This window comes from Polypterus senegalus, chromosome 8 (genome assembly GCF_016835505.1).
Source record: "Polypterus senegalus isolate Bchr_013 chromosome 8, ASM1683550v1, whole genome shotgun sequence".
NCBI lineage: Eukaryota > Metazoa > Chordata > Cladistia > Polypteriformes > Polypteridae > Polypterus > Polypterus senegalus.
In genome coordinates, this window is record NC_053161.1 from 79724069 (window position 1) to 79749585 (window position 25517).

The 25517-nt window shown below is 36.0% G+C and overlaps 1 protein-coding gene across 3 annotated transcripts in view; it reads left to right on the top strand.

The window, feature by feature from the left end:
- Positions 1-25517, top strand: part of sfmbt2 (Scm like with four mbt domains 2) — a 428667-nt gene that overhangs the window by 327321 nt on the left and 75829 nt on the right. For all 3 annotated transcript variants that reach the window (XM_039761324.1, XM_039761326.1, XM_039761325.1), the window contains 4 exons: positions 2813-2939; positions 16014-16127; positions 21673-21712; positions 22856-22923. In XM_039761324.1, the coding sequence (XP_039617258.1) occupies positions 2813-2939; positions 16014-16127; positions 21673-21712; positions 22856-22923 (349 nt within the window). The remainder of the gene's footprint in view (positions 1-2812; positions 2940-16013; positions 16128-21672; positions 21713-22855; positions 22924-25517) is intronic.

Below are 25517 nucleotides of genomic sequence, written 5' to 3' on the forward strand. Positions count from 1 at the left end.
GACTGTGTTGTGATTTACGTTATGTTTAGGTAGGGAAGACAGACATTTTAAGGTAAAGTTGTGATGCTTATTAATCATAGTACCAGAAAGTGGTGAGATGTTGCATGCTGATTAGTACACGGAAGTAAAAATTACACTGTGTGATGTGACAATAATGACCTTATAAATGCTATAAAAAGTGAAATGATGGTCATACTAAATCGTTAATAATTTGTGTTGCTGTGCTCAACTTCATTATGCTAATGAATGATGTGCTGACCCGAACAAAGCTTCAAAATGTAATGAAGTGTGTTTTTCAGCTTTGTTACCAGTGCTCGAAAGATTGTATATTTTGTTTACAGTAATCATTCTTCATCAAATTATAAGTGTTATCTTTTGAGTTATGTAAGTTACATGTTAATTAATATCAACGACAGTTCTTTAAAAGACATAAAACTTTGTTTAAAAGCCATCTGCAATGAAGTCACCAGAAAATAGGTTTAATTCTGTTTTTCAGAACTGATTAAATTTAGCAGTGTGATGACTGTGTTTCAGTGTCTCATTAAGAATATCTGAAATATAAACAATTAGGAAATTGTTTTGTTCGGAGCAATAACACTACCTCATCATTCACTCACCTGTTATCAAACCCACTTAATTTCGTTCAGGGTAGCAGGGACTAGCAGACCAATTAAATACTTTGGGCTTCTCACTGCCTGTTCATTTCATTTCAGGGTTGTGGGTTTTTAGGATAACGCCTTTCAGTACCACATGGTACAGTACTTTAAAAGACACTCTGTTTGAGTGAGCGTACATTTTACCTATATGTTGAGTCAGAAAAATCATTAAATGCCAGATTACTTTCATGCATTCATTTCTTATTGGAGTAATAGAATCCATTTCATCAGCATTGGGCACAAGGCAGGAACCATTCCTGGATGGGTCATAAGTGTATCACAATGGTTATTCAATTCATAACATCAGACATTTTTCCTTGATTTACCCCTCTGCTCCACAGGTTAAAGTTACAAATCAAACACTTCAGGCATGGTTAAAGTGCACATTGCAGACTTTAATTTAAGGGTACTGGCATACATTATGGTCACATCATGTAGAAATGACAACTCTTTTCTTGTTCCTTGGTCCCCACGTTTCAGTGCACCATAATGTTTGGGACATAGCAATGGTAGGTATATTAAAACATTCATATTTAGTACTTTGTTGCATATCCCTTGCATGAAATGACTGCCAGAGGTTTTGTGGTTCATAGACATCCCCAGGTGCTGGGTGTTTTCTCTAGTGATGCTCTGCCACGCCTCTAATGCAGCCATCTTGAGTTTCCGTTTGTTTCGGGGGCTTGTCTCCTTGGGTTCTCTCTTCAGCATATGGAAAGCACACTCAATTGGATTTAAATTGGGTGACTAGCTTGGTCATTTAAAAATGTTCCATGTTTTAGCATTGAGAAACTCCTGTTTTGCCTTAGCAGTATGTTTGGGATCATTATATTCTTGCAGGATGAAACACCTTCCAATGTGATTGGAGACATTTACTGGAACTTGAGCAGATAAGATGTATCAAACCACCTCAGAATTTTTTGGTTAACTGCCATCAGCAGTTACATCATCAATGAAAGTAGGAGTGCCAGTACACATGACAGCCCTACATGCCCAAGCCATAGCACCCCAACCACCATGTTTAACAGATGAGGTGGAATGCTTTGAATCTTGTTTAGTTCCTTTTCGTCTCCACACTTTGCTGTTACCATCATTCTGATATAGGTTCATTTTTGTCTTATCTGTCTACGAGAAGTTTTTCTAGAATTCTGCACGCCCTCTGAATTACTTTTTTCTCAAACTGCAATGTGGTCATCCTGATTTTGTGGCTAACTAGTGGTTTGCATCTTGCAGTGTGGCCTCCGTGTTTTACCAATATCTTTAATGGTTTTATTCTTGGTTTTCAGCCTCATTAAGGCTTCTTTGACTTTTATTGGCACAGCTCTTTTATTTAAATTGAGCAATTGCAACTACAGACTCCAAATGGTAGAAGCAACCCTAGGTATCGTATGCCTGTTCTAATGAGGCAATGAAACACACCTGAGAAATCACAAACACCTGTGACGCCAATTGTCCCAAACATTACGGTGCCCTACAGTTTGGGGGTGCATGTAAAAAAAAGAGTCATAATTTCTGAATTCTGTTACCGAAATGTATGCAAATACCCTTAAATTAAAGTCTGCAGTATACACTTTAATCATGTCTGAATTGTTTTGTTTATATTTTAAAGCCATGGAGCAGAGGGGTGAATAAGGAAAATGTGTCTTTGTCCCATACATTAAGAAGGCCACTGTAGCTTACATATCTTAGTACGATACCTGTGTAGCCTACTTGGTCTCTGTGTGTCCATAGGGGTTTTCTCCTACTTAGTCATTTTTCCTCTCATCTAGAAGAGTGTATAAACAAGTGTGTGTAAGCGTGTTTCATAATGGATGCAGCCTACCATTGGTACCTACATTGTGCCTAATGACAACTGTACCTCTGTAATACAAAATGAGATAGATAGATTGATGGCTGCCTTTTGTCCAGTATGCAACTGAATATTCATTTATGAGTGTTATGTAATGTTTTTTTGCAGTAAGAGTAATGCTATTTTATTTATTTATTTATTTGGTGATTCTGGAAGAATCTTTATGGGGTACAGGGTAGACCTGTCAAATAAAAGGTACACTTTTTAAATTTTATATTGTGCGTTTGCATTGCGGGATTCATTTTATCCATTTTGTACTTCAGCATTCCTTTGGTGGAATTTAATGTTTTTTTTTTGTATTTTATTGCAGACATCATCAAGCCGGGGATTCAGTAAAAACATGAAGCTAGAGGCTGTCAATCCATTGAGTCCTGCAGACATTTGTGTAGCCACCATTAGTAAAGTAAAAGGAAGACTGATGTGGCTTCATCTTGAAGGTAGCCACCACTGCTCTCCTCTTAACGTATCTAATGTAATGTAATATTGAACATTGTGAATTAAGCATACCTTTAGCTCAGCACCTCCGATTACATGTGACATTCACACTACATTTGTTTTCTAATAGTTGAGGGACAGAAAATGTGGTGGATATATATTAAGAAAATAAATATTTAATTTTATAATCAACTAAAATTTAGTGTGAATATTACTGAGGTGTAATGGTAATGGCACTGTGGTACAGTATATATTATTTCTGCCTCACAGCTCCATCTGCCTGGGATCAGTTCCAGCTTGATCAAAGCCTGTGTGGAGTTTGATTGTTATTCTTCTGTCCGAATGAGTTCATGATTCCTCCCATATCCCAAAAATATACAGTACAACTAATATCAGTTAAAGCCTTGGGTTTTGTTGGTGGTGTGTGTGTGTTACGCTGTTTCCTGCCTTTTGTCCAATGTTAAGGCTGTGGTTCCTCTTGTTAGTCTTTACTTTTGCAAGGGCATCACAGTGATGTCATTAGGTTTTCTCTTACACTTGCTGGGTTTATGATCCTGGTGAAACATAGCCTGCATCTTCCCTGTTTGCTTTTTTCTAGCTTCATTGGTGCTTTTGTGTATTGTCTTTCCAGATTACCCAATCTTATATATAAACATCTAAGTGTGTGTATGTGTGTGTGTGTCTGTCTGACTCAGAAGTGAGAGGTGGAGTTGGGTAAGGGCTCCAACTCCAAGGAAACTAAAACTTGCTTAGCTGCTAATAACACAAGCAAGGCCAGCATGTTGGCAAAACAAAACCTCCGAAGAAAGAGTCATTTGCTTAGCTACTAATACAGAAATGAGGCGAGCATATCGGCAAAACGGTATCCCTTTTACTTTTCCTCCCACCACTATTACACAAGCTAGGTGAGCATGTCGGCAAAACAAAACCTCAGAAGAAAGACAAAGTCGCTTAGCCGCTAATACAGAAGCGATGTGAGCACATCGACAAAATGAAACCTCCTAGGAGAGAGATGCCCAGAGTAGTTCTTTTCAATTACCTGACATCTCTAGATTTCAATTTTTTTCTGACAATTTCAATAGTTTCTAGGACCCCAGGCTTTTTATAGCATAGGCTTACACAGCTAGTATGTTTATAATGCTTTTCAAGTTCTGGCGTTGCCTGATAGGTTCCTGATAGTTGCACACCAGGAAATCGTTCATGCCAGATTAAGCATTAATATTTTTCTTGTATTATTTTAAATGTTTTTAAATTACAGTTTAGCTCTGAGAAATGGGCGCAACTGAAGAGAGTAAGGAGCAAAGCACCTCACTGCAGAAAATGCAGTATTTCTTTTGTAGTATTCAATTGGCTGTTTGTGCAACTGAATTTGTTTTTGCTTGGCTGGTAAATTGTGTCTTTTGTGTGTTATAAGAGGTATTTTTGTGGCAGCAAAGGCTGTGTTTATATAATAATACAATATATAATAAATGTTTCAGGTCAAGGGTCTTATATATTAGCTATTTTCTGGACAAAGTACACCTCATTAAGATATAGTGGGCCACACCAAATGCAAAACATAAAATATAACAGAGCTTTAAAATTATATGTAAGCAGTGTGCCTGCTGTAGACCTTGGCAATGCATTATTTTCTTCAGCTTCTACCCTAAGTTAAAATGGAAATGAAAGCTGCTTGAAAATGCATACTGCTTACTTGTTGGTAGAAAACATGTTATTCAGCAAGCCTCAGGGGTACTATGTTGCAATATTGGTATGTTAAAATAAATAAAAATCACAATGAAAATAGTCAGCATATGAAACTTGACCAAGAATATTGCCAGGTTTTTTTCCAGTTTCTGTGATGTGCTATATGTAGAAGAGCCTCTGGGGTAATTTAGACTTCTCTTCCACAAGCAGGTAATATAGAAGCTGCCTGAAGCTGACCTTGCAGTGAGGTCATAGCTGTTTGCCCTCAAGTATCTGACTGCTTTAGTTGCTTTAGGCATCAATGTTTAAAATGTTCCCAATGGGAACTGATGGCAGTTACAGTATTTTGTCACTAATGCTTCTATGTATTTTATTGTTTAAGGTTTGTGATATTCCCCTTCAGCTTTCTTGGACTCTTAGGTTTTATTTCTTGTCCCAATTTTACTGTATACTTTAAACTCCCTTTGTTGCATTTTGATTTCACTTCTTTCCTCTGAAGACCACCTTGGCCAAATAGATTCCCTTGTACACCTTACCCATTTCATCAGTATTATATAATACAACATTGAAATCCTGGACTGTTAGAAGTTACATTGGAGGCAACTTTATATTCTATATGCTTAAATAGTTAATGGGTGGAAAATGTTGGGTTACATGCAGGCACAATAAAAGAATGTAGGATTGGTAATGTAGTTAGGAAAGCACAGATGTACATCAGTTATTTTGCTATCTGACGTCTATTGAACCCTGGCATCATTTCTGACTGGAGTGCCTTCCTTGTCAATTTTCAGTTATCTCCCTACATTTGTGTGTACTATTTCATTTATGTTAGGTAGAATGCCCAGAGGGGACTGGGTGGTCCCGTGGCCTGGAACACCTGCAGATTTTCTTTTTTTCTCTCCAGCCGTCTGGAGTTTTTTTTTTTTGTTTGTTTTTTCTGTCCACCCTGGCCATCGGACCTTACTCCTTTTCTATTTTAACTAATGTTGTCTTATTTTAATTTCTTATTTTGTCTTATATATTTCTTTTCTTCATTATGTAAAGCACTTTGAGCTACTTTTTGTATGAAAATGTGCTATATAAATAAATGTTGTTGTTGTGTGGGTGGGTTTTCTCCCTCTTTACTAAGACAGGTTGTTAAGTTGATTAGCCCAGTATAAATCTGGTGGGGGAGTTCATGAGTGTGCCCTTTCATGGACAGGCACCCTGTTTAAACATGATTTGAGTCAGCTTTGCTGTGTTCTGCCCTGAAAAAAATCAGTGGACAGAGCAGAGTCTGTATTTGAAGGATACTGTTGGCGCAAAATTTTCATCACAATTTATATTAACAGCTAGTCATAGTACAGGAAGACATGCAGAGAGTGATTCTAAAGAAAGCTTGACTGAGAAATTGCTGTAGGCAGTTTAGAAGAACTATTCCATTTGCGTTATCTTTGTCACAATTTTAATCTGAGGGGTGTGGTGCTCTGTTTCATATTTTAACGTCTAGTTTAGTAACTGGTCTTTCTGTTTATGGGACAACACTTATTTTTGATCACGTATAATGAATACAAATGATAGAGAAATGAGGGAAAAAGCCAATTTATTGCCACTATATTGGGGAAACACCTGTGTCACCTTCAACAACTGTTTACAAGTTGCTTCTTCTAACAAAGACAGCCAGTGGTAGCTTTCTTTATTTCTTACACTGTGGAGTGTGAAAAGGGCAGAAAATACAGTGGAGCAGGTGTAAGTTAATGATCTTCTCGTTTCTGACTATAGGAAAAAAGGATAGGCATGTACGTTGCTATACAGACTCCAGAATTTTCCGCTTCCTTCATGCAAAGAGTACAGGCATTGTTTTAATGGCTGCTTTCCATTTCTTTTGGAATAGTGGGTACCTTACTTTCAGGAGAAAACAAATTGATAGTTGTTAATTACATTAGAATGGCCAATGTGTGTTTTTAACAAAACAGTCATGTTGCCTACATTACGTTTGCATGAAAACACAGATTGTATTATATGAATTAGATTGGGAGTGACAATATATATATATTTTTGCATATCACTTTGACAGATGGCATCTGATAAAGGACTTAAAATAATGTAATTAAACTTATTCATGATTTATGATATTTAGAGACTGGCAACATGTTGCATATTAGTCAGACATGCAAGGTAGACTTTCATTGTACTCTGTACAAATTACAATGTTACTGCTGCTACCGTATCAGTGTCTATACTTCTTCCACTTTACAGTAATTTAAAGGAATTTCATTATTAAAGCAATAAAATGTATTTTATTACTGAATTGTCCCACAGCATAAAAATACAATGTTTACAATTTCTTTTAATTGCATTTGTATTATAGTTGCATTTGCTTGCATTTGCTTATGTTTTGTTATGTGTAAAATGGAATGTTTTTTAGATATGTTATAGTAGGTGCTGTGGACCTTGCCAGGAAAAGAGGTTTCGGAAGTATAAGATGAGATGATATAGTAGGGGAGTAGCTGTAAGAAAATAAAAATATATTATTATTATGGTTTAAGAAAACTGTGATAATCATGTGGTGAGAAATAAGTTGCTTGATAAATATTTTAACAGTTTACATTGCTATTGTTGGTTACACTGAGCCCTCTGGAAATAATTAACCAGTCTGCAAGTATGTAAGGTTTGTATTAATTAAAATAACATCACAGCATGAAAGCAGTGTCCTTGAAATTATCTGGAAAAAAGGAGTTCCTGCAACTATATATTCAGAAATTAAGCCTGCGGAGTTCAGGAGAGATTTACCTGTATATTGTTTACTCAGTTATTAAGCTATAGATGGAAGGAAAAGTTTTTTTTTTATTTTGTAACTTGAAATTTTGTAGCTTAAACAAGTACTTGATTGCATCAGATTGTGAAAATGTAGAAAGAGGGGCTGTACAGTGGGATCTATATTAATGTCTGTGTTGCACCGCTGTAGGATGAGCTCTTAGTGTGCCCTCATTTTATTGAATCCAAACTACAAAAGCTAACAGTAGAACACCACTGAAAAAAAGGCTTTAGATGCCTGTGCTAGGTTTAAAAAATGTAAAAATAAAAATAAAATGTTTTTTATTTTCTATCTCTTTATTGAAAAGACATCACAATGTCTTGAGTTTTAGGTAGCATATATTGGCTGCTATTGGAATAATGTGTTGCATGTTAAAGACCAGTAATTTTATTAATTACCTGGCACTCTATCAAACCTGCACATAGCACTTCTTTTTTCTATGCCATCTCAACCCCCATCATCCACCCACTTTTGTCTTCTTTTAGCAGAGGTGACTGCACGGCAACATAATCCAGGTTTTCAAAATTGTTAAAAGCATTGATAAAGTAGGTCTAGAAAAATTACATCACATATTCAAGGACAGTAGCTGAAATTAAGGAGAAGAGCATTTAAGACCAAAGCCAGAAAGTACTACTTTCTGCCAAGAGTTGTAAGAATCTGGAACAAACTAACAAGACATGTAGTTGAAGCAGAGCCTTTGACAACCTTTAAGAAGTATCTGGATGAGACATTGGGACAGGTTAACTATAAGCTAAATAAATAAATTTATTGTGGTCTTCCTCCATTTGAAATGGTATTGCATGTTTAGTACTTTACACCATTATGGTGTAAAGATCAATAAATAAGAAGTCTTACACAGTATTTTTTGTCAGTGCTTCAGTGATTTTATGTCATATTATTTTTGCATTTGGATATAATTAATTTGGCTAGAGATAATTAATAAACATAGCAAAACAGCATGTTTGTTAACTCTTTATATAAGTTCACTTTTCTACATAGTCACCTTCATTTGCGATGCAATTTTCCCAGCATCATACCAACTTTTTAATGCCCAATTACTACTCCTCCCACCTTTGCAGTTTCCAATGTAAATATAAAAGTACAGATAATTTTTGAACATCCCTTGTGGGTAGGAAGGTATGTGGATGGATGGGTAGATAGATAGATAGATAGATAGATAGATAGATAGATAGATAGATAGATAGATAGATAGATAGATAGATAGATAGATAGATAGATAGATAGATAGATAGATAGATAGATAGATAGATAGATAGATAGATAGATAGATAGTGAAGCAGGAATGTAGTAAAAGACAAGGCTATCTTGAATGTCATAAGTAATCCTGAAAATTTCATGAAATATGATGGAAGCTGAAAGGTGAAGATAGCATTACAAATTTCCCTGGAGTCTTCGAACATTAAAACAAAATTAAACCAAACGATTATTTAGCATAGTAATTCCAATCAGCAGTAGTTATTTGAAATGGAAAGAATGTTGTGAGTAAATAAAGAATGAGTATAGAAGGTAAAGATAATATCCAATTGTATTGAGATGTTCTTTTAGAGTCTCACAGAGGGACAAAGCCTGAGATTTAATAAGCAAACTGATTTGCTTTGAATTAGCAGACTTATCAGTCTTAGAATTCTTTTCCTTTGCAGCTAGGCTACACTACCTTCCACACTTCTTCTTTTGGCTGCTCCCGTTAGGGGTTGCCACAGCGATTCATCTTTTTCCATAACTTCTGTCCTCAGCATCTACCTGCCACACTATATATACATTAATATCCACTTTAATAAAAGTATGTGTCTGTGTGTCTGTACAGTTGCCATATCTCTGTCATTCCAAAAGATGGCACATCACAAACAGTTTTAGTAAGAACTGCATTGCATTTGTCATTCCAATTGATGGTGCATCACAGTTATTAAAGCTACGCTCATTGCTCAATTCTGAGTTTTTCCTCAGATCCAATTTGCATATCTTGATGGTTCACATTCATAAGTATACAGCACATCTGTCTATATAGATAGTATTCTTTTTTGTTATTATTGTGTTACATAGGCCATGAATTCTAATATTATCTAAAGTAGTGACATTGTTATTTTCATCTTCGTTTTCAGTGATTGTCTTTAATAAATAATCAAACCTAGTAAATTTGTCATTTGTCAGTAATCTTTCAGCAGTAGCAAGCATTATACATTTGTATAAATGTCAAGACCATTTCATTTCTGTTGGCACTGCTATTTTCGACTTCCTGCAAGCGCTCATAATGACAGCAGGTTTCCAACAGATAAATAATTTCCTTACTGTAAGAAATGTGAATTGTGTTAACGTAGCTCTTTGAATTTAGGTCATGATGTTCCTTACTGTTTTCTGAAACTCTCATTCAGTAATCCTAGTTTGTTGTTTTGGTTTGAATTGCATAATTTTTGTATTTCAGACCATTTTTTTTAAGTGATCTGTATCATTCACAGTTTGGAAGTACGAAACAAAAAACAATACAACATTAAGTGTGGAAACCTTTCTATTGATACTATTTTATGCATAAGCATTGATTTTGTATATCTGTATTAGATATGACAGGGAAACTTTAAGTGAATTTATAATGGTAAGACCTTTTACCAGTTTTATTTGTGCTTTTCTTAATATGTTAAAATAGGTACTTATTTTTTAGTAAGAAACATACAAACATGTTTTTCTCTCCACAGGGGTTATTTTCCAATATTTACATCACTTATCAATAATTTATCAGTCTCTTTTGCCATTTTTTAATGTCTAGTGATTTAAGGGGAATCGAGTGGCATGTGCTGATAATGGCTGTTTAGCACTCCTCTTGCTGCCTAAATGGTGTCAAAATTACACACAAGTTGTGACAACGTACTCCTATGTATTGTAGCTACTCTAAAAAGAAGGCTCAGTTCTGTTCTTTCCAGTCAAATAAAAATGCTGAAGGTAGCACAGAGCACCGAGAACAGATTTAGAGACAGACCCCGTATGTCACCTCTTTTCCCTTTTAATTCCTTGGCATCTTCCTTGTCACATTCAGGGAACATCCTTCAGCTGCTCTGCTCTTCTACTATGTGACCACATTGCCATCCATAGTCCTTTCTTTCTCAGTTTCCCTGCCTCTTCAAGTCCTGATCCTGCTTCCCATGGACCTCTCCTGTCTTTTCTCGCCATACCTTTCTCTCACCCAACAAAGGCTTCTCAGATGCTGGTTGATTTAGTTTCTTACTTTAGGTTTTCACTCTCTTTTACCTCTTTTCTTCTTTCCTGTCTCTGTTGGTATGTGAGCAAGTTTACCCATTGATACAAAAACTGCTTTAATTTTTTTTGTTATCATAACTAGTATGTCTGTTAAGATGACAAATTTAATTATAGATTCAGTTTGATATCTTATGTTTTTGCTGTTGCTTTGTAAATTCAATTAGAATTTATTGTTACTTTAAAAAATGCAACAGGTGTTTTTTTCCTCTCCTGTAAACTTCACACAGCACCTTTTATATCAAGGATGGTTGTGGTTGTGGTTGTGGGACAAGCATGTCTATAGTCAATACAGTGTGAGTAGAGAGAAAAGTATCGTCAACTGAAAGGAGATATTGTGAATTAGCATCATCACATTTGGAGAACACTTTAAAAGGACATTGGTAGCATTCCTTTTAAGTGTTTTTACTGTTGAATGGTGTATTGTTTTATTGAAGAATTGAAAACTGTGAATACAAAAACTTAAGTAAATTAAACATGTGCGCTCATGTACAGATGGTACTGAATACAAAACAATGGTTAAAACTGTAAATAAAGCTGTTCAGAAATAGACATTTCTTTATAAAAGAGTCTTAACAATGGATCCTATTCAGCCAAGCTAGTCCTAATGTACAGGCATTTTATATATAACCTACTGTAATATCACATGTTCCAGTCTGGCTTGAGGTGTCCATTAAGAAAAATAGACATACACTCTAACAGAATGTTCATTTGAGTGCAATAGATATATTATAATCTAACTTCATATTTTGCAACTTTATTTTTAAATGAGAAGGATGAGTATGCACCTAGAATGCTACAACATGGCTACAATAAAAGCGTATTACATTACAAGGTGATATGAGTGCATTGAATAAAGCAACTTAACACTGTTTATGCATATTGCCAAAGCTAACAGGTACTCAGTCGTTTGAGCATTTACAATAATGTGGAAAGCAAATATTCTCTTTTAATTCCATGTGTTTTCATACCACGACTTAAGTTACATCATCTTACAGGATCTTAAGTTTAGATAATCTATGCTCATATGACAAACAACCCATAACAAATTTTAGATTTTATTTTAATCAACAAAAAATAATCCATCTTAAGAGAAGATCTGTATGAAAAAGAAAGTACTCCCTTTTGCTTCCATGTCAATTAATGAGGTAATGAGAGCCAGGTTTAGCATCTGTTTGGCTGATGATTATTGTTATTATTTGCAAATAGAGAATATGAAGGGACTTTCCAATGTTCTCACTTGTTGGCTTTCCAGAATATTGACTGAAAGATGCTTTATAAAATTGCATATAATCCAAAAGCTAAAGTTGCTTCTGAACATAGTGTAACTTTATCTTCTAGAAAGACATGACCATTGTGGATTTGTTCAGTCGTTATGCACACAGCACCATGTTTTATGAAAGCCAAACATAAGAATCTTATACTTGGGGTGGATATTTGGGGTTATTTTGCTGCCTCAGTATCTGGACTCCTTACAGTTATTGAGCCTACCATGAAGTTTTCTGTATACATGGACATTTTAGAAAACAACAGCAAAAGCTTACCTGTAAATGGATTTAAGGATAGTGATCCTAAGTACACTGGCTAATCTCAAGTCCAGACCTCAAAGAAATCTGGATTCTGTGGATAGAATATATTAGAGCTATACCTAAATTATTATCGTCAAACATCTGTTATCTAAAGCAGTATTGTAAGGATACCATTCTTGTACATACATTATTTTGGCCCTAATATTTATATTGTATGTGCTGAGATCTTGTAAAGATCTTCTCTGCAGTAGGCATGGAATTAACAACTAACCATCTGCTCAGTTGTATTAGACATGCAGGGGCCTATGTTTTTGTAAGATTAATGTCAAGAGTCGAACATATCCAATCATATGACACTGTTTTTATTCAAGTCTTGGCAAATGTTTTGCAAGCAGAATGTGAATCTGAAACAGTGCTTGATATAACCAAATCAGCATCATTACAACATCTAAATAACTTACATAGTAAAGTTACATTTCTTTTTTTTCTCCAGGAACATAGCTAACCGTTCTCTTTTCAATTCCATCAAACTTCTTTTGCTTGTAAGACTCAGTGCCATGAAGTATTTAGAGAATATTAGCATTATTCTACCTGCAGTATGCTGCCGATCTCTTTCTCTCTCTCTGTCATGCCAGCCCCCTGCCTGATGCTCTTCTCAAGCATTTTAGCACACATACATTGCACTCGTTGGTCATTGCATTCCCACACTGACCAGTCCTAAACGTTACCTGATGCTGTGGTGGTTGTTCTCTCTCCTCCCCTGGAGGTCTCTTGAAGGATTTATCTCTGCCCTATGCAGTCCAGTGTAGCCCTTGCTTCTAGCACTCTCTTGTCACCTGGGCATTGTTTGCATAAATATCTGTTCAATTAGGCAGTCAGCTTGTGTAGGATTTAAACTGCCTGACATAATTAAGTGAGTTGACACAATTTTTTTATGTGTTGTCTACAAGAGATGAGGGACCTTTATCAGAATTATTTGCTTCATTCATTTTTTACATTGTTACTTTTCATTTCCCAGAATCAAAATCTATAAAAAACAAAGGACTCTGGAGAACAATAACAGTTATTCTATGTAAATTCTGTGCAAACATAATGCTTATAATTGGCAACAGTACAAGTAAGCATGGTCATTACTGTCATTGTGGGCGAATCTTGGAAATTAAATTACAAACACCTGCTGGCATATAACTTACTCTTGTTCTTGTGTGTACTGTTCTTATAAAAAATACATTTCAACCAACTGTTACTCATTCAAGCCAATGTGGTTAAAACTGACTGGGCTTTGAAGTAGATATGATCGTTGCTGCTATATTACATTCTTTTAAACTGTAAGAATATCCAGAGTGGTAAGCATACAGCTATTTCAGTACTTGCTTTCATTTTTAAAGCATAGATCTTTTTTTTTTATTTTTGTAAATGTCAGAATTATATAGCTTGTTATAAGAAACATCCCACCCTAGTGTGACTTCTGTTCTATATTTTTTGAAAACTTTGCAGTCCTGCATCATATTTTCTGATGATATATTTTACATGGCTGAGACATAATTTTTCATTTTGCCAGAAGATATTTTTACAGAATTACATACTTTGGGACAGTGTCTTAAATAATGTGACCAAAAGAAGAAGTAAAATAATTAAATAATCAATGTTATTCCATATTTGTAAAAATGTATAACAGCATATCATTCTTAAACTTACATAATCCAATTCATTTTCACAAATGGGGCTTTGCTAATCCTGGCAATATTGCGCACAAGGCTGGCCTTAGACAATGTGTCCATTTAAAAGTGCGTAGTCTATTCAGCAAATCTACTATATAATGGAACACTGAGGTCTGTGTGTGTCCAGTCATTCCATCTGATCTGAATGATCAATTTGACTTTGGTGAGACGATTCAAAGAGGAAGTGTGAGACACAAAGGAGTATGAGGCACGCTGAGAGTCACCTTCCAATACAGGAAGTATAAAAGTGGACAAGATGTTAGCAAATCGCCTCGAATGACAAACTCTGAGGAGCGTGCTGTATGGGAGCACGCTCGACTGTGGGAGCGCTGGCAAAGAGAGGTTTGGAGACACACAGGGATACCGAGGAAAGGTGCTGAAGGTGCACGTTGGAAAAAGAGATAATCAAATATATTTAGTCTGTTACCTGTCTTTTAACAGAAACTGTGTCTTGTGCTTTATAAAATATTAGTGTGGAAATTAATAAATAGTATTTGTCTATTAGAAAAAGTCATGTTTAAAACAATGAATCATTAATCAGTTTTTAAACTAATGTACTTCAGTCATATTGGATAAAATGTATTGCTAAAGAACATCTAAAAAGTTTATTTTTTTACAAATTAGGTTATACTAAATAAAGTGTTTACAGTTTGTAATGTTGAAAATGTGCAAATGTCAGCACACCTTTATAGCCCTTTAATGGAAATTTGAAAATAAGCATTGCATAAGCATTATCCAAAGTATGTATTTAGGTTTTTCAAAATTATATATATATACACACACACAGTGGAACCTCGGGTCACGACCGTAATTCGTTCCAAAACTCTGGTCGCAACCCGATTTGGTTGTAACCCAAAGTAATTTCCCCATAGGATTGTATGTAAATACAATTAATCCGTTCCAGACCGTACGAGTTGTATGTAAATATATTTTTTTAAAGATTTTTAAGCACAAAAATAGTAATTATACCATAGAATGCACAGTGTAATAGTAAACTAAATGTAAAAATATTGAATAACACTGAGACTGACATCGCAAGAGTTCACGCTACAGCCTTACGAACTGCTCCCTGTAAATACTTTTTTAAATGAGTTTTAAGCTCAGGGAAAAAAATAAACACTTGAAAAATCCATAATTTATACAAAAAGTAACCATAAACAATGAAGAAAACTAACCTTGCTTGAGTCGAGTTCTGGCATGATGGAAGTGAGGAGGAACTGGGAGGAGAGGAGATTACAATTTTGAGGTAAAGTCTGTGACAATGCTGGTTCGCTGCATGTTCCCATCTCACTTCCGGGAGTCCTTAAACCTGTCACTGTCGGTAATGTTACCGATGAGCACGACAGTGAGGCACTACAATGGAGCAATAGGGTAGTGCAAAAAGTGCCAAGTGCTTTTATTAAAATCAACAAAACAACAATTAAAAACAAAGTCCAAATTGAATAAAGTGCAGTGCTTTAAGAATCCTTTAATAAATAAATGATCCCATAAAAACAAGTGAAGTGGAGGTTAAAATCCAATAGCAAAAAGTCTTCATTAACTACAATGAGATTAAAACAATGCTCAAAGCAGTCTCCTTAAAAACAAGCCCGGTTCATACTTTAACTGCCTTCTCGGCCTTACTGCCTTCTTTAACTGGCTTCTCGTGCTCTCTTTCTCTCTCTTGCTCACTTGCTCTCTTACAGGGAATGTACAGGGAGAGACTGAACATGTGCGGAAATCATCAGCGCGTATGAACTGGAATGGAAACTGGTTTGTTCGTCACCCAAGTGTGTGGCCGTGAACAGATGCAAAAGTTTGGCGAACTTTTTGGTCATAACCCGATTTGTACGTGGTCCGAGACGTTCGTAACCCAAGGTTCCACTGTGTATATGTATATGTATATATATATATATATATATATATATATATATATATATATATATATATATATATATATATATACATACAGTATATATTTATACACACCAGTTATCAAATGCCTTTTGCAGTTTCATGTTAAATTAAAAGGTGCCATTTCAAATTATTACATTCTTTTGAAATGTGTTCTTAATGCAATGATGTATGTTCTCATTTCAGGTCTAAAGAAGCCACTTCCAGAGTACATTGTTGATGTGGAGTCTATGGATATTTTTCCTGTAGGCTGGTGTGAAGCCAATGGGTATCGTCTTACTCCTCCCCAGAGAACTGTCTGTATGTACTAAACATTAACTTACAGTATAAGCAGTTTATTGCCAGGAGCAGTTTTGTTACTTAAACTGGCTAAACGAGTATAAATTATTTTGTACTGTAATTGTTCTAACATAGGAAAATGCTTTATATTAAAGTATAAATAGGTTAATTAGCATTTGAGTATTTTACATTTCCAACATTACACAGTAACATTGCCATAATTCCTAACAGACAGCTGCAACATTTTTGGAGTATACTTTTTTTTTAATGGTCAATAGGATATATTTTATAAAAACTACATTGCAATACTGTTGTTGCTCCATGCAGTGGTGATTATCTGTATTGCAGAGACCCTGCTAAAACAAATCTCATAAATGGTGCAGGCCTGCACCAACAGAGTGGGCTTCACCACTTCAAGTCACCTAGCCCCAAACTCAAAGAGGTCAGCTTACAGCCTGCACAGGTCCAAGTGGGCAAAGGCTTAAAAATATCTTTAAAGGGAGAGAGGAAAAACTCATAATCCTCTGGCCCAAGAGGACAAAGCAAAGTTTAAAAATTTATTAAAAGAATTCAAAAGGTACTCCAAAGAAAACAGAGGCAGGAACAAAAAACAATGGAAACAAAATCGGTTGCCTAAAATGCAAACCTAAATGCAAACAAAACCAAATCAAATAACCCTTTATTAAATTGCACTGGGAGCAGTTTTCGAGCTGTGGTATCAAATAACCTTGCCCTGGCTCATCTTTAAGTGTACATGGCACACAACATGCAAAATAAATAACACTAACATAATACAAAACCTTTAAATAAGATACTGTACACATTAAGGAATACTTAGAAAGGAAGACAAAAACACTATCATTGAAAAACAACAAAAAATGAAATTAACAACAATAAGATAATACTATGTATGGAATGGCTTAACAGGACTATATTTTTAAGACATGTTCTCAATCATTTGCAAAGTGTTTTTGTAAAATCAATGTAAAATGGTGCATGAAAATAAGCATAACTTGGCATATAAGCCTTGTGTAAAGATCATGAAAATGAATTTCTACACCAAATCTATAAAAAAGCAGTTATTTTCATACCAAATTGAAACTAATTTTACTGCAGTTGTATAGCTTGCATTATTTAATTGAAAGACTTTCAGTACTCATTTATACTTGGTTTATGTTCTACGTGTACTGTGGTTAAGACTTGATCTTTTGTACCAGAGTAATTCATCCATTTTCTTAACCCATTTACCCAGGCTAGGGTTCCACCACAGGGTAAATGAACTCACTAGGGTAAATTTAGCAGTGCCAACTCACCTAACCTGCATGTCTTTGAACTGTGGGAGGAAATCAGGGCTCCGAAAGGAAGTCCACACAGATTCGGGGCGAACATGTAAATTCCATGCAGGGATAACTTGGGACACAAACTTCAGTCTCCTTATTGCGAAGCAACAATGCTACCACTGCCCTACCATGCCCCCTTGCAAGAATAATAACCTAGATAACTGTTTTCACCATTTGCCAGGCATTTTTTAATTTGACTAGACCTTTTTTTGGACCCTGTCATTTATTTTGGACATATTTCAGTGTTGGTGGTGTCATTGTCTGATTAGGTACATATTGCTCTGCCATGTACAGTATGTCATTGTCCTCCATGTTGACATGCTCACCCATACATAAGTCCATGAGGACTAGGTAGTAAGCACAATGCATTCTTTTATATGTTTGTACATTAACAAATTTATTTAGAGAGGGACAAAATTCTTTTTGCTTCTGATGAGTCTAAGGTTCTGTTAAACCTGTTGTTAAACACAACATGGCTCAGTTCCCATCCTAGGCAGCTTCCATCTTTGTACTTGCCTTTTTTTTGGTGTGTTCCATCTACTGGGGATACCCTTCTTCATATTTTTTTCTGTAGAGCTGGCTACCCATTTAGATTACAGAGACAAACTCATGAACAAGAGCCGTTTGTTTCTACATCTTAAGCTGCAGAATTCCTAATTGCAATACTAAGTTTTCCTTTGCTCCTGTTTCTGTCCAATTGCCCTTACTTATCTTGCCTGATGCGTGCTGCTGATTTCCCAGACAATGAGTACTGGTTTTCCTGATGTGCAGATATAACATTTGTTTGAATGGTTGCAATTACTGGCTTTATATTTGGTTGCAGTTTTGTTTAGTAACTAGGTACTTAACCTATTCCCATCAATTAATACATATTAAAGCCATCCTGTTTGGTGCCAACAACATAGCCTAGTAGTAGCAGTGTTATGGTGTGGGAAATGTTTTCCTGTCACACATTAAAGTTCCTGAAGGCTACTGAGAAATGTCTGACAAGAAAAATGTATCTGAACATCAATGCTGAACAAGTTCATCCATTTATTGCTACAGTTTATCCATACTGTGATGCTCAATGTCACAAGGTAAATATTATCACTGAATAGTTCTACAAACAAGACAGTGATTTTTCATTGCTTGTTTGGCCTGCACACTATCAAGCCTCTTTGACAACACAGAAAAGGCTCACCCAGTCTGGCTTACTCAGAGCTATAACCACTAAGTTTCAGCTTAGCATACCGTAAACATGAAGAGTTTGCAAAATGACACAAAATGTCCCAAAATATATTCAAGACCCCATCAAGGTGGAGGTTGCCTGTTAAACCCTGGCTTGGGCACAAAAGGGTATACAAAGAATCTTTCTAAATAAAGGATTTATTTGACGCAAGGAGGCCAGAGAAACCAGAAAACTCCAAAGAAAATAGCAATATTCATAAAACTTCAATGCAATGATTTCTGATCTGTGCTTATTCAGCTCTTGACTTAAATAGCCAGAGTAAGGGCTCAGAAGAGGTGATGTCAGGGATGCCTCACCACCTGTGGCCCAACAAACAAAACACAAGGAATAAAGACACGTTGAAAGGCACAGTACATTATAATAATACAAAATACATAAAAATAATCATTCCAAAATGACAAGAAAACATAAAATACTCATAAATATGGACTATTGTATAACAAAGTGGGCCTTGAAATGGACTAGCACTCAATCCAAGGTTTTTTCATTCCTTCTCGCCAGTGCTGCCAAGATAGCCTCCAACCCCCCATGACCCTAAATTGATTTATGCAAGTCTGAGAATGTTTTACATACAGGTGGGTCTCTGGTTACAGTAGTTCTTTGAAACAAATGAGCACATAAAATCCAAAAATTATTCTTTTCAGTTTCTTTTTAGTGAATGTTCATTTACTGAATTCAATTTTTGACTTACTGTATAAACAAAGCAAACTAGCCTTGATGCAAATGAATAAATAGCATTAATCACTACCGTTGAGGAATAGTACTGCACACTACAGACTTCATCATTTACACTCATTTTATGTGCACAGCAAGCTCTGTCACGGGTAAGCAGCAGGCCATTTAGATGAGGTAGAAACTGCTGCTTCTAACTCCCAGCCATCTCTGTGAACATCCCTTCTGCAAGGTGGAGGAGACAATCAGCAAACCCTTGGCAAAGACAGCACCTCTGTTGTCAGTTAGTAGTGTGTTTTCGTGCCATCTTTATTACTTTTCAAGTCAAGTTATATCATTATAAAATGTCTAAGCAAAATGTCAAAATGTACAGTACTATACATACCTGTGTTTCATTTTATTTTGCATTATTTGTGTTTTGCAATTTAAAGTACAGTAATTTTGTCTTTCTGTCATTTTATTAAGCTTGAAAGGATTTTCTGTAAAATAAGTAATGAGGAATTATGCATTTTTGCTAATATTTTTTGCGCAAGTTCTGAGTTTCACACAAAATCAGGTGAAGAAAAATCATCAGGAACTGAAATCATTTGTAACCTCAGGGACACGTGTATATATAGTTTATAAAACAATAATATACACATACATATAATATATATACAGTCATATGCCTTATGGAAACAGTAGTATTTCAGCAGTGACATTACGTTTATTGGATTAACAGAAAATATGTAATATGCATCATAACAAAATTAGACAGGTGCATAAATGTGGGCACCCCAACAGAGATATTACATCAATACTTAGTTGAGCCTCTTTTTGCAAATATAACAGCCTCTAGACGCCTCCTATAGCCTTTGATGAGTGCCTTTGATGAGTGTCTGGATTCTGGATGGAGGTATTTTTGACCATTCTTCCATACAAAATCTCTCCAGTTCAGTTAAATTTGATGGCTGCCGAGCATGGACAGCCTGCTTCAAATCATCCCATAAATTTTCGATGATATTCAAGTCAGGGGACTGTGACGGCCATTCTAGAACATTGTACTTCTCCCTCTGCATGAATGCCTTTGTAGATTTCAAACTGTGTTTTGGGCCATTGTCTTGTTTGAATATTCAACCCCTGCGTAACTTCAACTTTGTGACTGATGCTTGAACATTATCCTGAAGAATTTGTTGATATTGGGCTGAATTCATCCAACCATCAACTTTAACAAGGGCCCCAGTCCCTGAACTAGCCACACAGCCCCGCAGCATGATGGAACCACCACCAAATTTGACAGTAGTTAGCAGGTGTTTTTCTTGGAATGCGGTGTTCTTCTTCTGCCATGCAAACTGCTTTTTGTTATGACCAAATAACTCAAGTTTTGTCTCATCAGTCCAAAGCACTTTGTTCCAAAATGAATCTGGCTTGTCTAAATGAGCATTTGCATACAACAAACAACTCTGTTTGTGGCATGAGTGCAGAAAGGGCTTCTTTCTCATCACCCTGCCATACAGATGTTCTTTGTGCAAATTGTGCTGAATTGTAGAACGATGTACAGATACACCATCTGCAGCAAGATGTTCTTGCAGGTCTTTGGAGGTGATCTGTGGGTTGTCTGTAACCATTCTCACAATCCTGCGCATATGCTGCTCCTGTATTTTTCTTGGCCTGCCAACAGCAACTGTGCCTGTGGCCTTCCTTTTTCTGATTACATTCCTTACAGTTGAAACTGACAGTTTAAACCTCTGAGATAGCTTTTTGTAGCCTTCCCCTAAACCATGATGCTGAACAATCTTTGTTTTGAGAGTTGCTTTTAGGATCCCATGCCGTCACTCTTCAGAGGAGAGTCAAAGGGAAGTACAACTTGCAATTGACCACCTTAAATTCCTTTTCTTATGATTGGACACACCTGTCTATGAAATTCAAGGCATAAAGAGCTAATCCAACCAATTTGTTGTTGCAAGTAATCAGTATTGAGCAGTTACATGTTCAAATCAGCAAAATTACAAGGGTACTCAAATATCTGCACAGCCAGTTTTTCAGATTTGATTTAATTACACACAACTAAATACTGCTTCACTAAAAATCATTGTTGAGGAAACACCCCAGTACTCAGATGTTCCTAGGAAATGAAAGAAATACCACTGTTATCTTTTTTGTTGAAAGTAAATTATTATGCAGGCTGAGACGGATTCCCAAACTTTTTCTTATGACTATATAAATATATACTGTGTTGTGTATTCATTATTAGATCCAACTAAATTGCATACATTTTTCATGTTTTATGGGAGCAGTCAATATGTGATCAATAATTAACAGCCAAATTGTATCTTTTGCTTTGTAGGCCAGAAAAAAAAAATAGCAGTAGTGCAACCTGAGAAACAGTAAGTTGGTTTCATATTTGATTTTTTTAACTTGTATTTTCTTGAACCTATATATTGTGTGAATTGATGTTGATGAGATTCAGATTGAGAGGTGAGACACTTTTCTGTTGCACAGTACAAATGTTTATACTGTATATCAATGACACATTTCTCTTTTACTTGATTATGACAAATTTAATGTAAACAACATTTTAAGCAAATTGTTGAATTAACGGGTTACACCCTTTCCTCCTGTTTAGTAGTTTTATGTGCCAGTTGGGTTTTATAGTTCTTCTGACGCATGAGTTGAAGGCTCCCTGTTTCCTCATGTGGTTGTTTCATCCACCTTTCAGGTCACAGCCATTATTAGGAGTTCGTTAAATTCAGTTTAGGAGACCTTTCTGAATGCCAGGGGCCTCATAATGTGCATTTCTGGAATGAATGCTGAGTCCACATTTCCTTGTGAAATTCCTACCTTCTCCTTCCTTTGTAGTTAATCACTCCATGGGGAATAGAGATGAACAAGAAAATTAGTTTCATTAGTCATCACTCAGCTTTTTAATGATGAAGATTTGGCACCATAATGTAGCACCAAGATAGCTTTGCATAATTTGTAGCTAATTTAGAAATATTCTTGTTATGCATTTCCCACTGATGGAAGACTATGTTTCCCCACCTCTTCATGCAAGAGAAGCACTTTCTAGGGCTGACATCAGTGTATTCATGCTGGACTTTAAACAAAAAAAGTGTGACATTGCTTTGGAGGACAAGGTTTAAAACATATACTGCTTATTTTAACACTGTTTAAAATGTATATTGCCTTGCACACGCATATGCATATTGTGGAGTTTGACAAAATTAGATAATAGCTACTGTTGCAAAAACAGTTCTGTGTTAAAGAAGGCTGTAAAAATTTCAGCTACATATAAGAGGTCCCACATAACAAGATGATATGCATGGCTTGCTGACTTCACTTGGAGCTGTTTGATATTAGCACCCCTAAATGCACGTCCAAGATGTACTGTCACTCTGATAATTAGCAAACAGTTGTAAAAAAAAAAAACCTTTTTACCTTTGCAATATATTAGAAAACTGCAGAGTCCAGCATACTGGAGTGTCCAAGTCTGGAGACACTATGTATTAACCCTGTTTTGTTTTCTCCAGATTGGTTACCTCAGTGCCTGTGGAGAACATACCTCATAATATCTGTCCAAGTGCAACTCTTGATGCGGGTGAGTGTGGCTAAGTAATTTGATTTTGCTAATCAATTTACATTACTGGTAGATATGTTTAATTGTTTTAGTGGAGGGTGCAGAGGAAAAGTCAGTACTTAATATTGTGTAAAGCACAGGTATGTGTATATTGTTATCACCTAGGGTAATTATATAAAACCTTTAGGGGTTTAGTTTACCGTAGCATTTTATTATTTTTAAATGCTGCTGCATTCCTTTGCAGGTTGAATGATGCTGTAGGTTTTTTGCTTCCCAGTCATTCCTTTTAAAATATCTGTTGGATACCAGCTAGCATTTCCTTTCTTAGAATTAGGGTATGCTAAGTTTGTCAGACTCCATTTCCTTTTGTTATTATTTTATTGGTTTTATTTGAAGAAAACAACATTCCATATAATCATGTCAAACTTAAAAAACTAGAATTCAACCCCCATCTGAGAGAAAGAGAAGAGAAAAAATACAACATGAGCAAATCTTTAAAAACATCAAAGAAAGGAGAATGTCCTTTTCCCCAGATATAAATGCTTATTCTATGATTTGATTAATGAGATCTTGCCATATTTTTAAAATGTTTTGAACAGATCCTGTAAGGAAAAACAGTTGCTTACTGACTTATAATAGATGAGCTGGGATTCTTCCAGTTGAGCAATATAAGTCTACATGCTGATAGTGAAGTAAATGCATTTGCAGTTTGTTTGTCCTTTTCTACTTGAAGCCCAACTGGGAGTACACCAAACACAGCTGCTAGTGGATTAGGAGGGATTGTGACACCAAGGCTGTCGGAAAGGCATTCAAAGATTTTTGTCCAAAACAATGTTAATTTGGTGCTCACCCAAAACATGTGGTGCAGTGAAGCTGGAGCTAAATTGCAACATTCACATGTTGGATCTTGTACTTGATACATTTTTGGACAATTTTAAATGAGATAAATGTGTTTGATTAAAGATTTTAAGGTTAATGATGAGTGCTTTGTGCATATGGAGCTAGAGTGTATTCTTTGCATGGCTGCCTTCTACTCCTTTTCTGAGATGTTAAGTGACAGATCCTTTCCCCATTGTACCCTTGAATCTTTGAAAGGAAGAGACTTTAAAATGTTTTCATATATTATTGAGATGCTGTCTGAGTCGTCAAGTGTTGACCAGTATTGCCTCTGGAACAGAGGTAATAGAATAATGGAAAAGAGGTAGGTGTGGAAAATTGAGCAGGTTCCTTTTTTGAAGAGTTTCTGATATGAAAGTAAAGGAATAATTGTGTTGAAGGGAAGCTAAATTTGAAGCATAATTGTTTATTTATACATATATATATATATATATTGTGACAAATTAAGAGTTTTCTCGCACCCTTGTACCCTCAGACCACACGTCAGACACCAGGTAAAAGTCCAATTATTATTTATTATTTATAATAATGTGCACAAAGCACGCTTCTCTCCACAATTATCAAATAAACAATACTCAAGTAACCAATCCTCCACTCCCAGACACTTAGCCACCCTGCCTCCCAACTCAGCTCTCCGTCTGGGAGCTGCCACAGTCCTTTTATACTCCCTGACCCGGAGGTGTTCCTGCCCAACAGTCCACAAGTCCTTATTCCTTCCGGGTCAGGGTAAATAGTCCTTTTCTTTTCAATCCGGAAGCCCGTCACTCTTCCAATGACGAACTTCCGGGTCATAGGGCACAAAGAACTCTTCGGTCCTCCCTGCAGCTCCCTCTCGTGGCCCCATGGCATCCAGCAGGGCGGTGCATAAAAACTCCATTGTCCGTGATGCCCTGCTGGTCTTCTGGGAACCTCCATGCTGCAAGGAGGGCTCCACCTGGCGGCTTGGGGGTATTGGCCGGGATAAACAGCCGGCCATCCTCCACAATATATATATATATATATATATACATATAGTTCTCTCTATGTCTCCCTCTCTCTCTATATATATATATAGTTCTCTCTATGTCTCCCTCTCTCTCTCTTAAAATAGTTTTTTTTTTCCCGAAGCTTTCAACATCCTACCAGACGTCATCCTCAGAGGAAAATTATTAGACATAGAGGAATCAGAGGCAATATATCACAACACATGTTTAAATAGAACACGGTACAAATAAAATTCAGAGCTAATACTAAGAGTACCAGAGAATTGGCTGAACTGTGGCTATCAAATGAAAACGCCATATACAGACACTTGGACTTAAACCCAGCATATGCTGGCTTTAAAAGAAGAACACTCAAATAATACAAATTATTTTATAACCAACAGCCTCTGAACCCCACCTTATTAATCCACCCCTCTTACAACCCCACCCTCCATTTGCTATATATGTATTGCCTTTGATTCCTGTATGCCTAATCATTTTCCTCTGATGTTGACACCTGGTAGGTAATTTCAAGCATTTTCCAAACATTAAATACTGTGTAGGTTTGAGAGGGCAGAAAAAAGTGATTATCATGTAAAGGTGCAACAGACAAAAGTTTCTCAGCCTTAAAGAGCTCCTGCATTGGTTCCATATTCTGAGTAATTGATGGACAATTGGAGTATTATTATCATTTCTAAATGGTCTCTATGGTCAGAATTTGAATAAAAATAATATCTGACTCGCCACTTTCTTTCT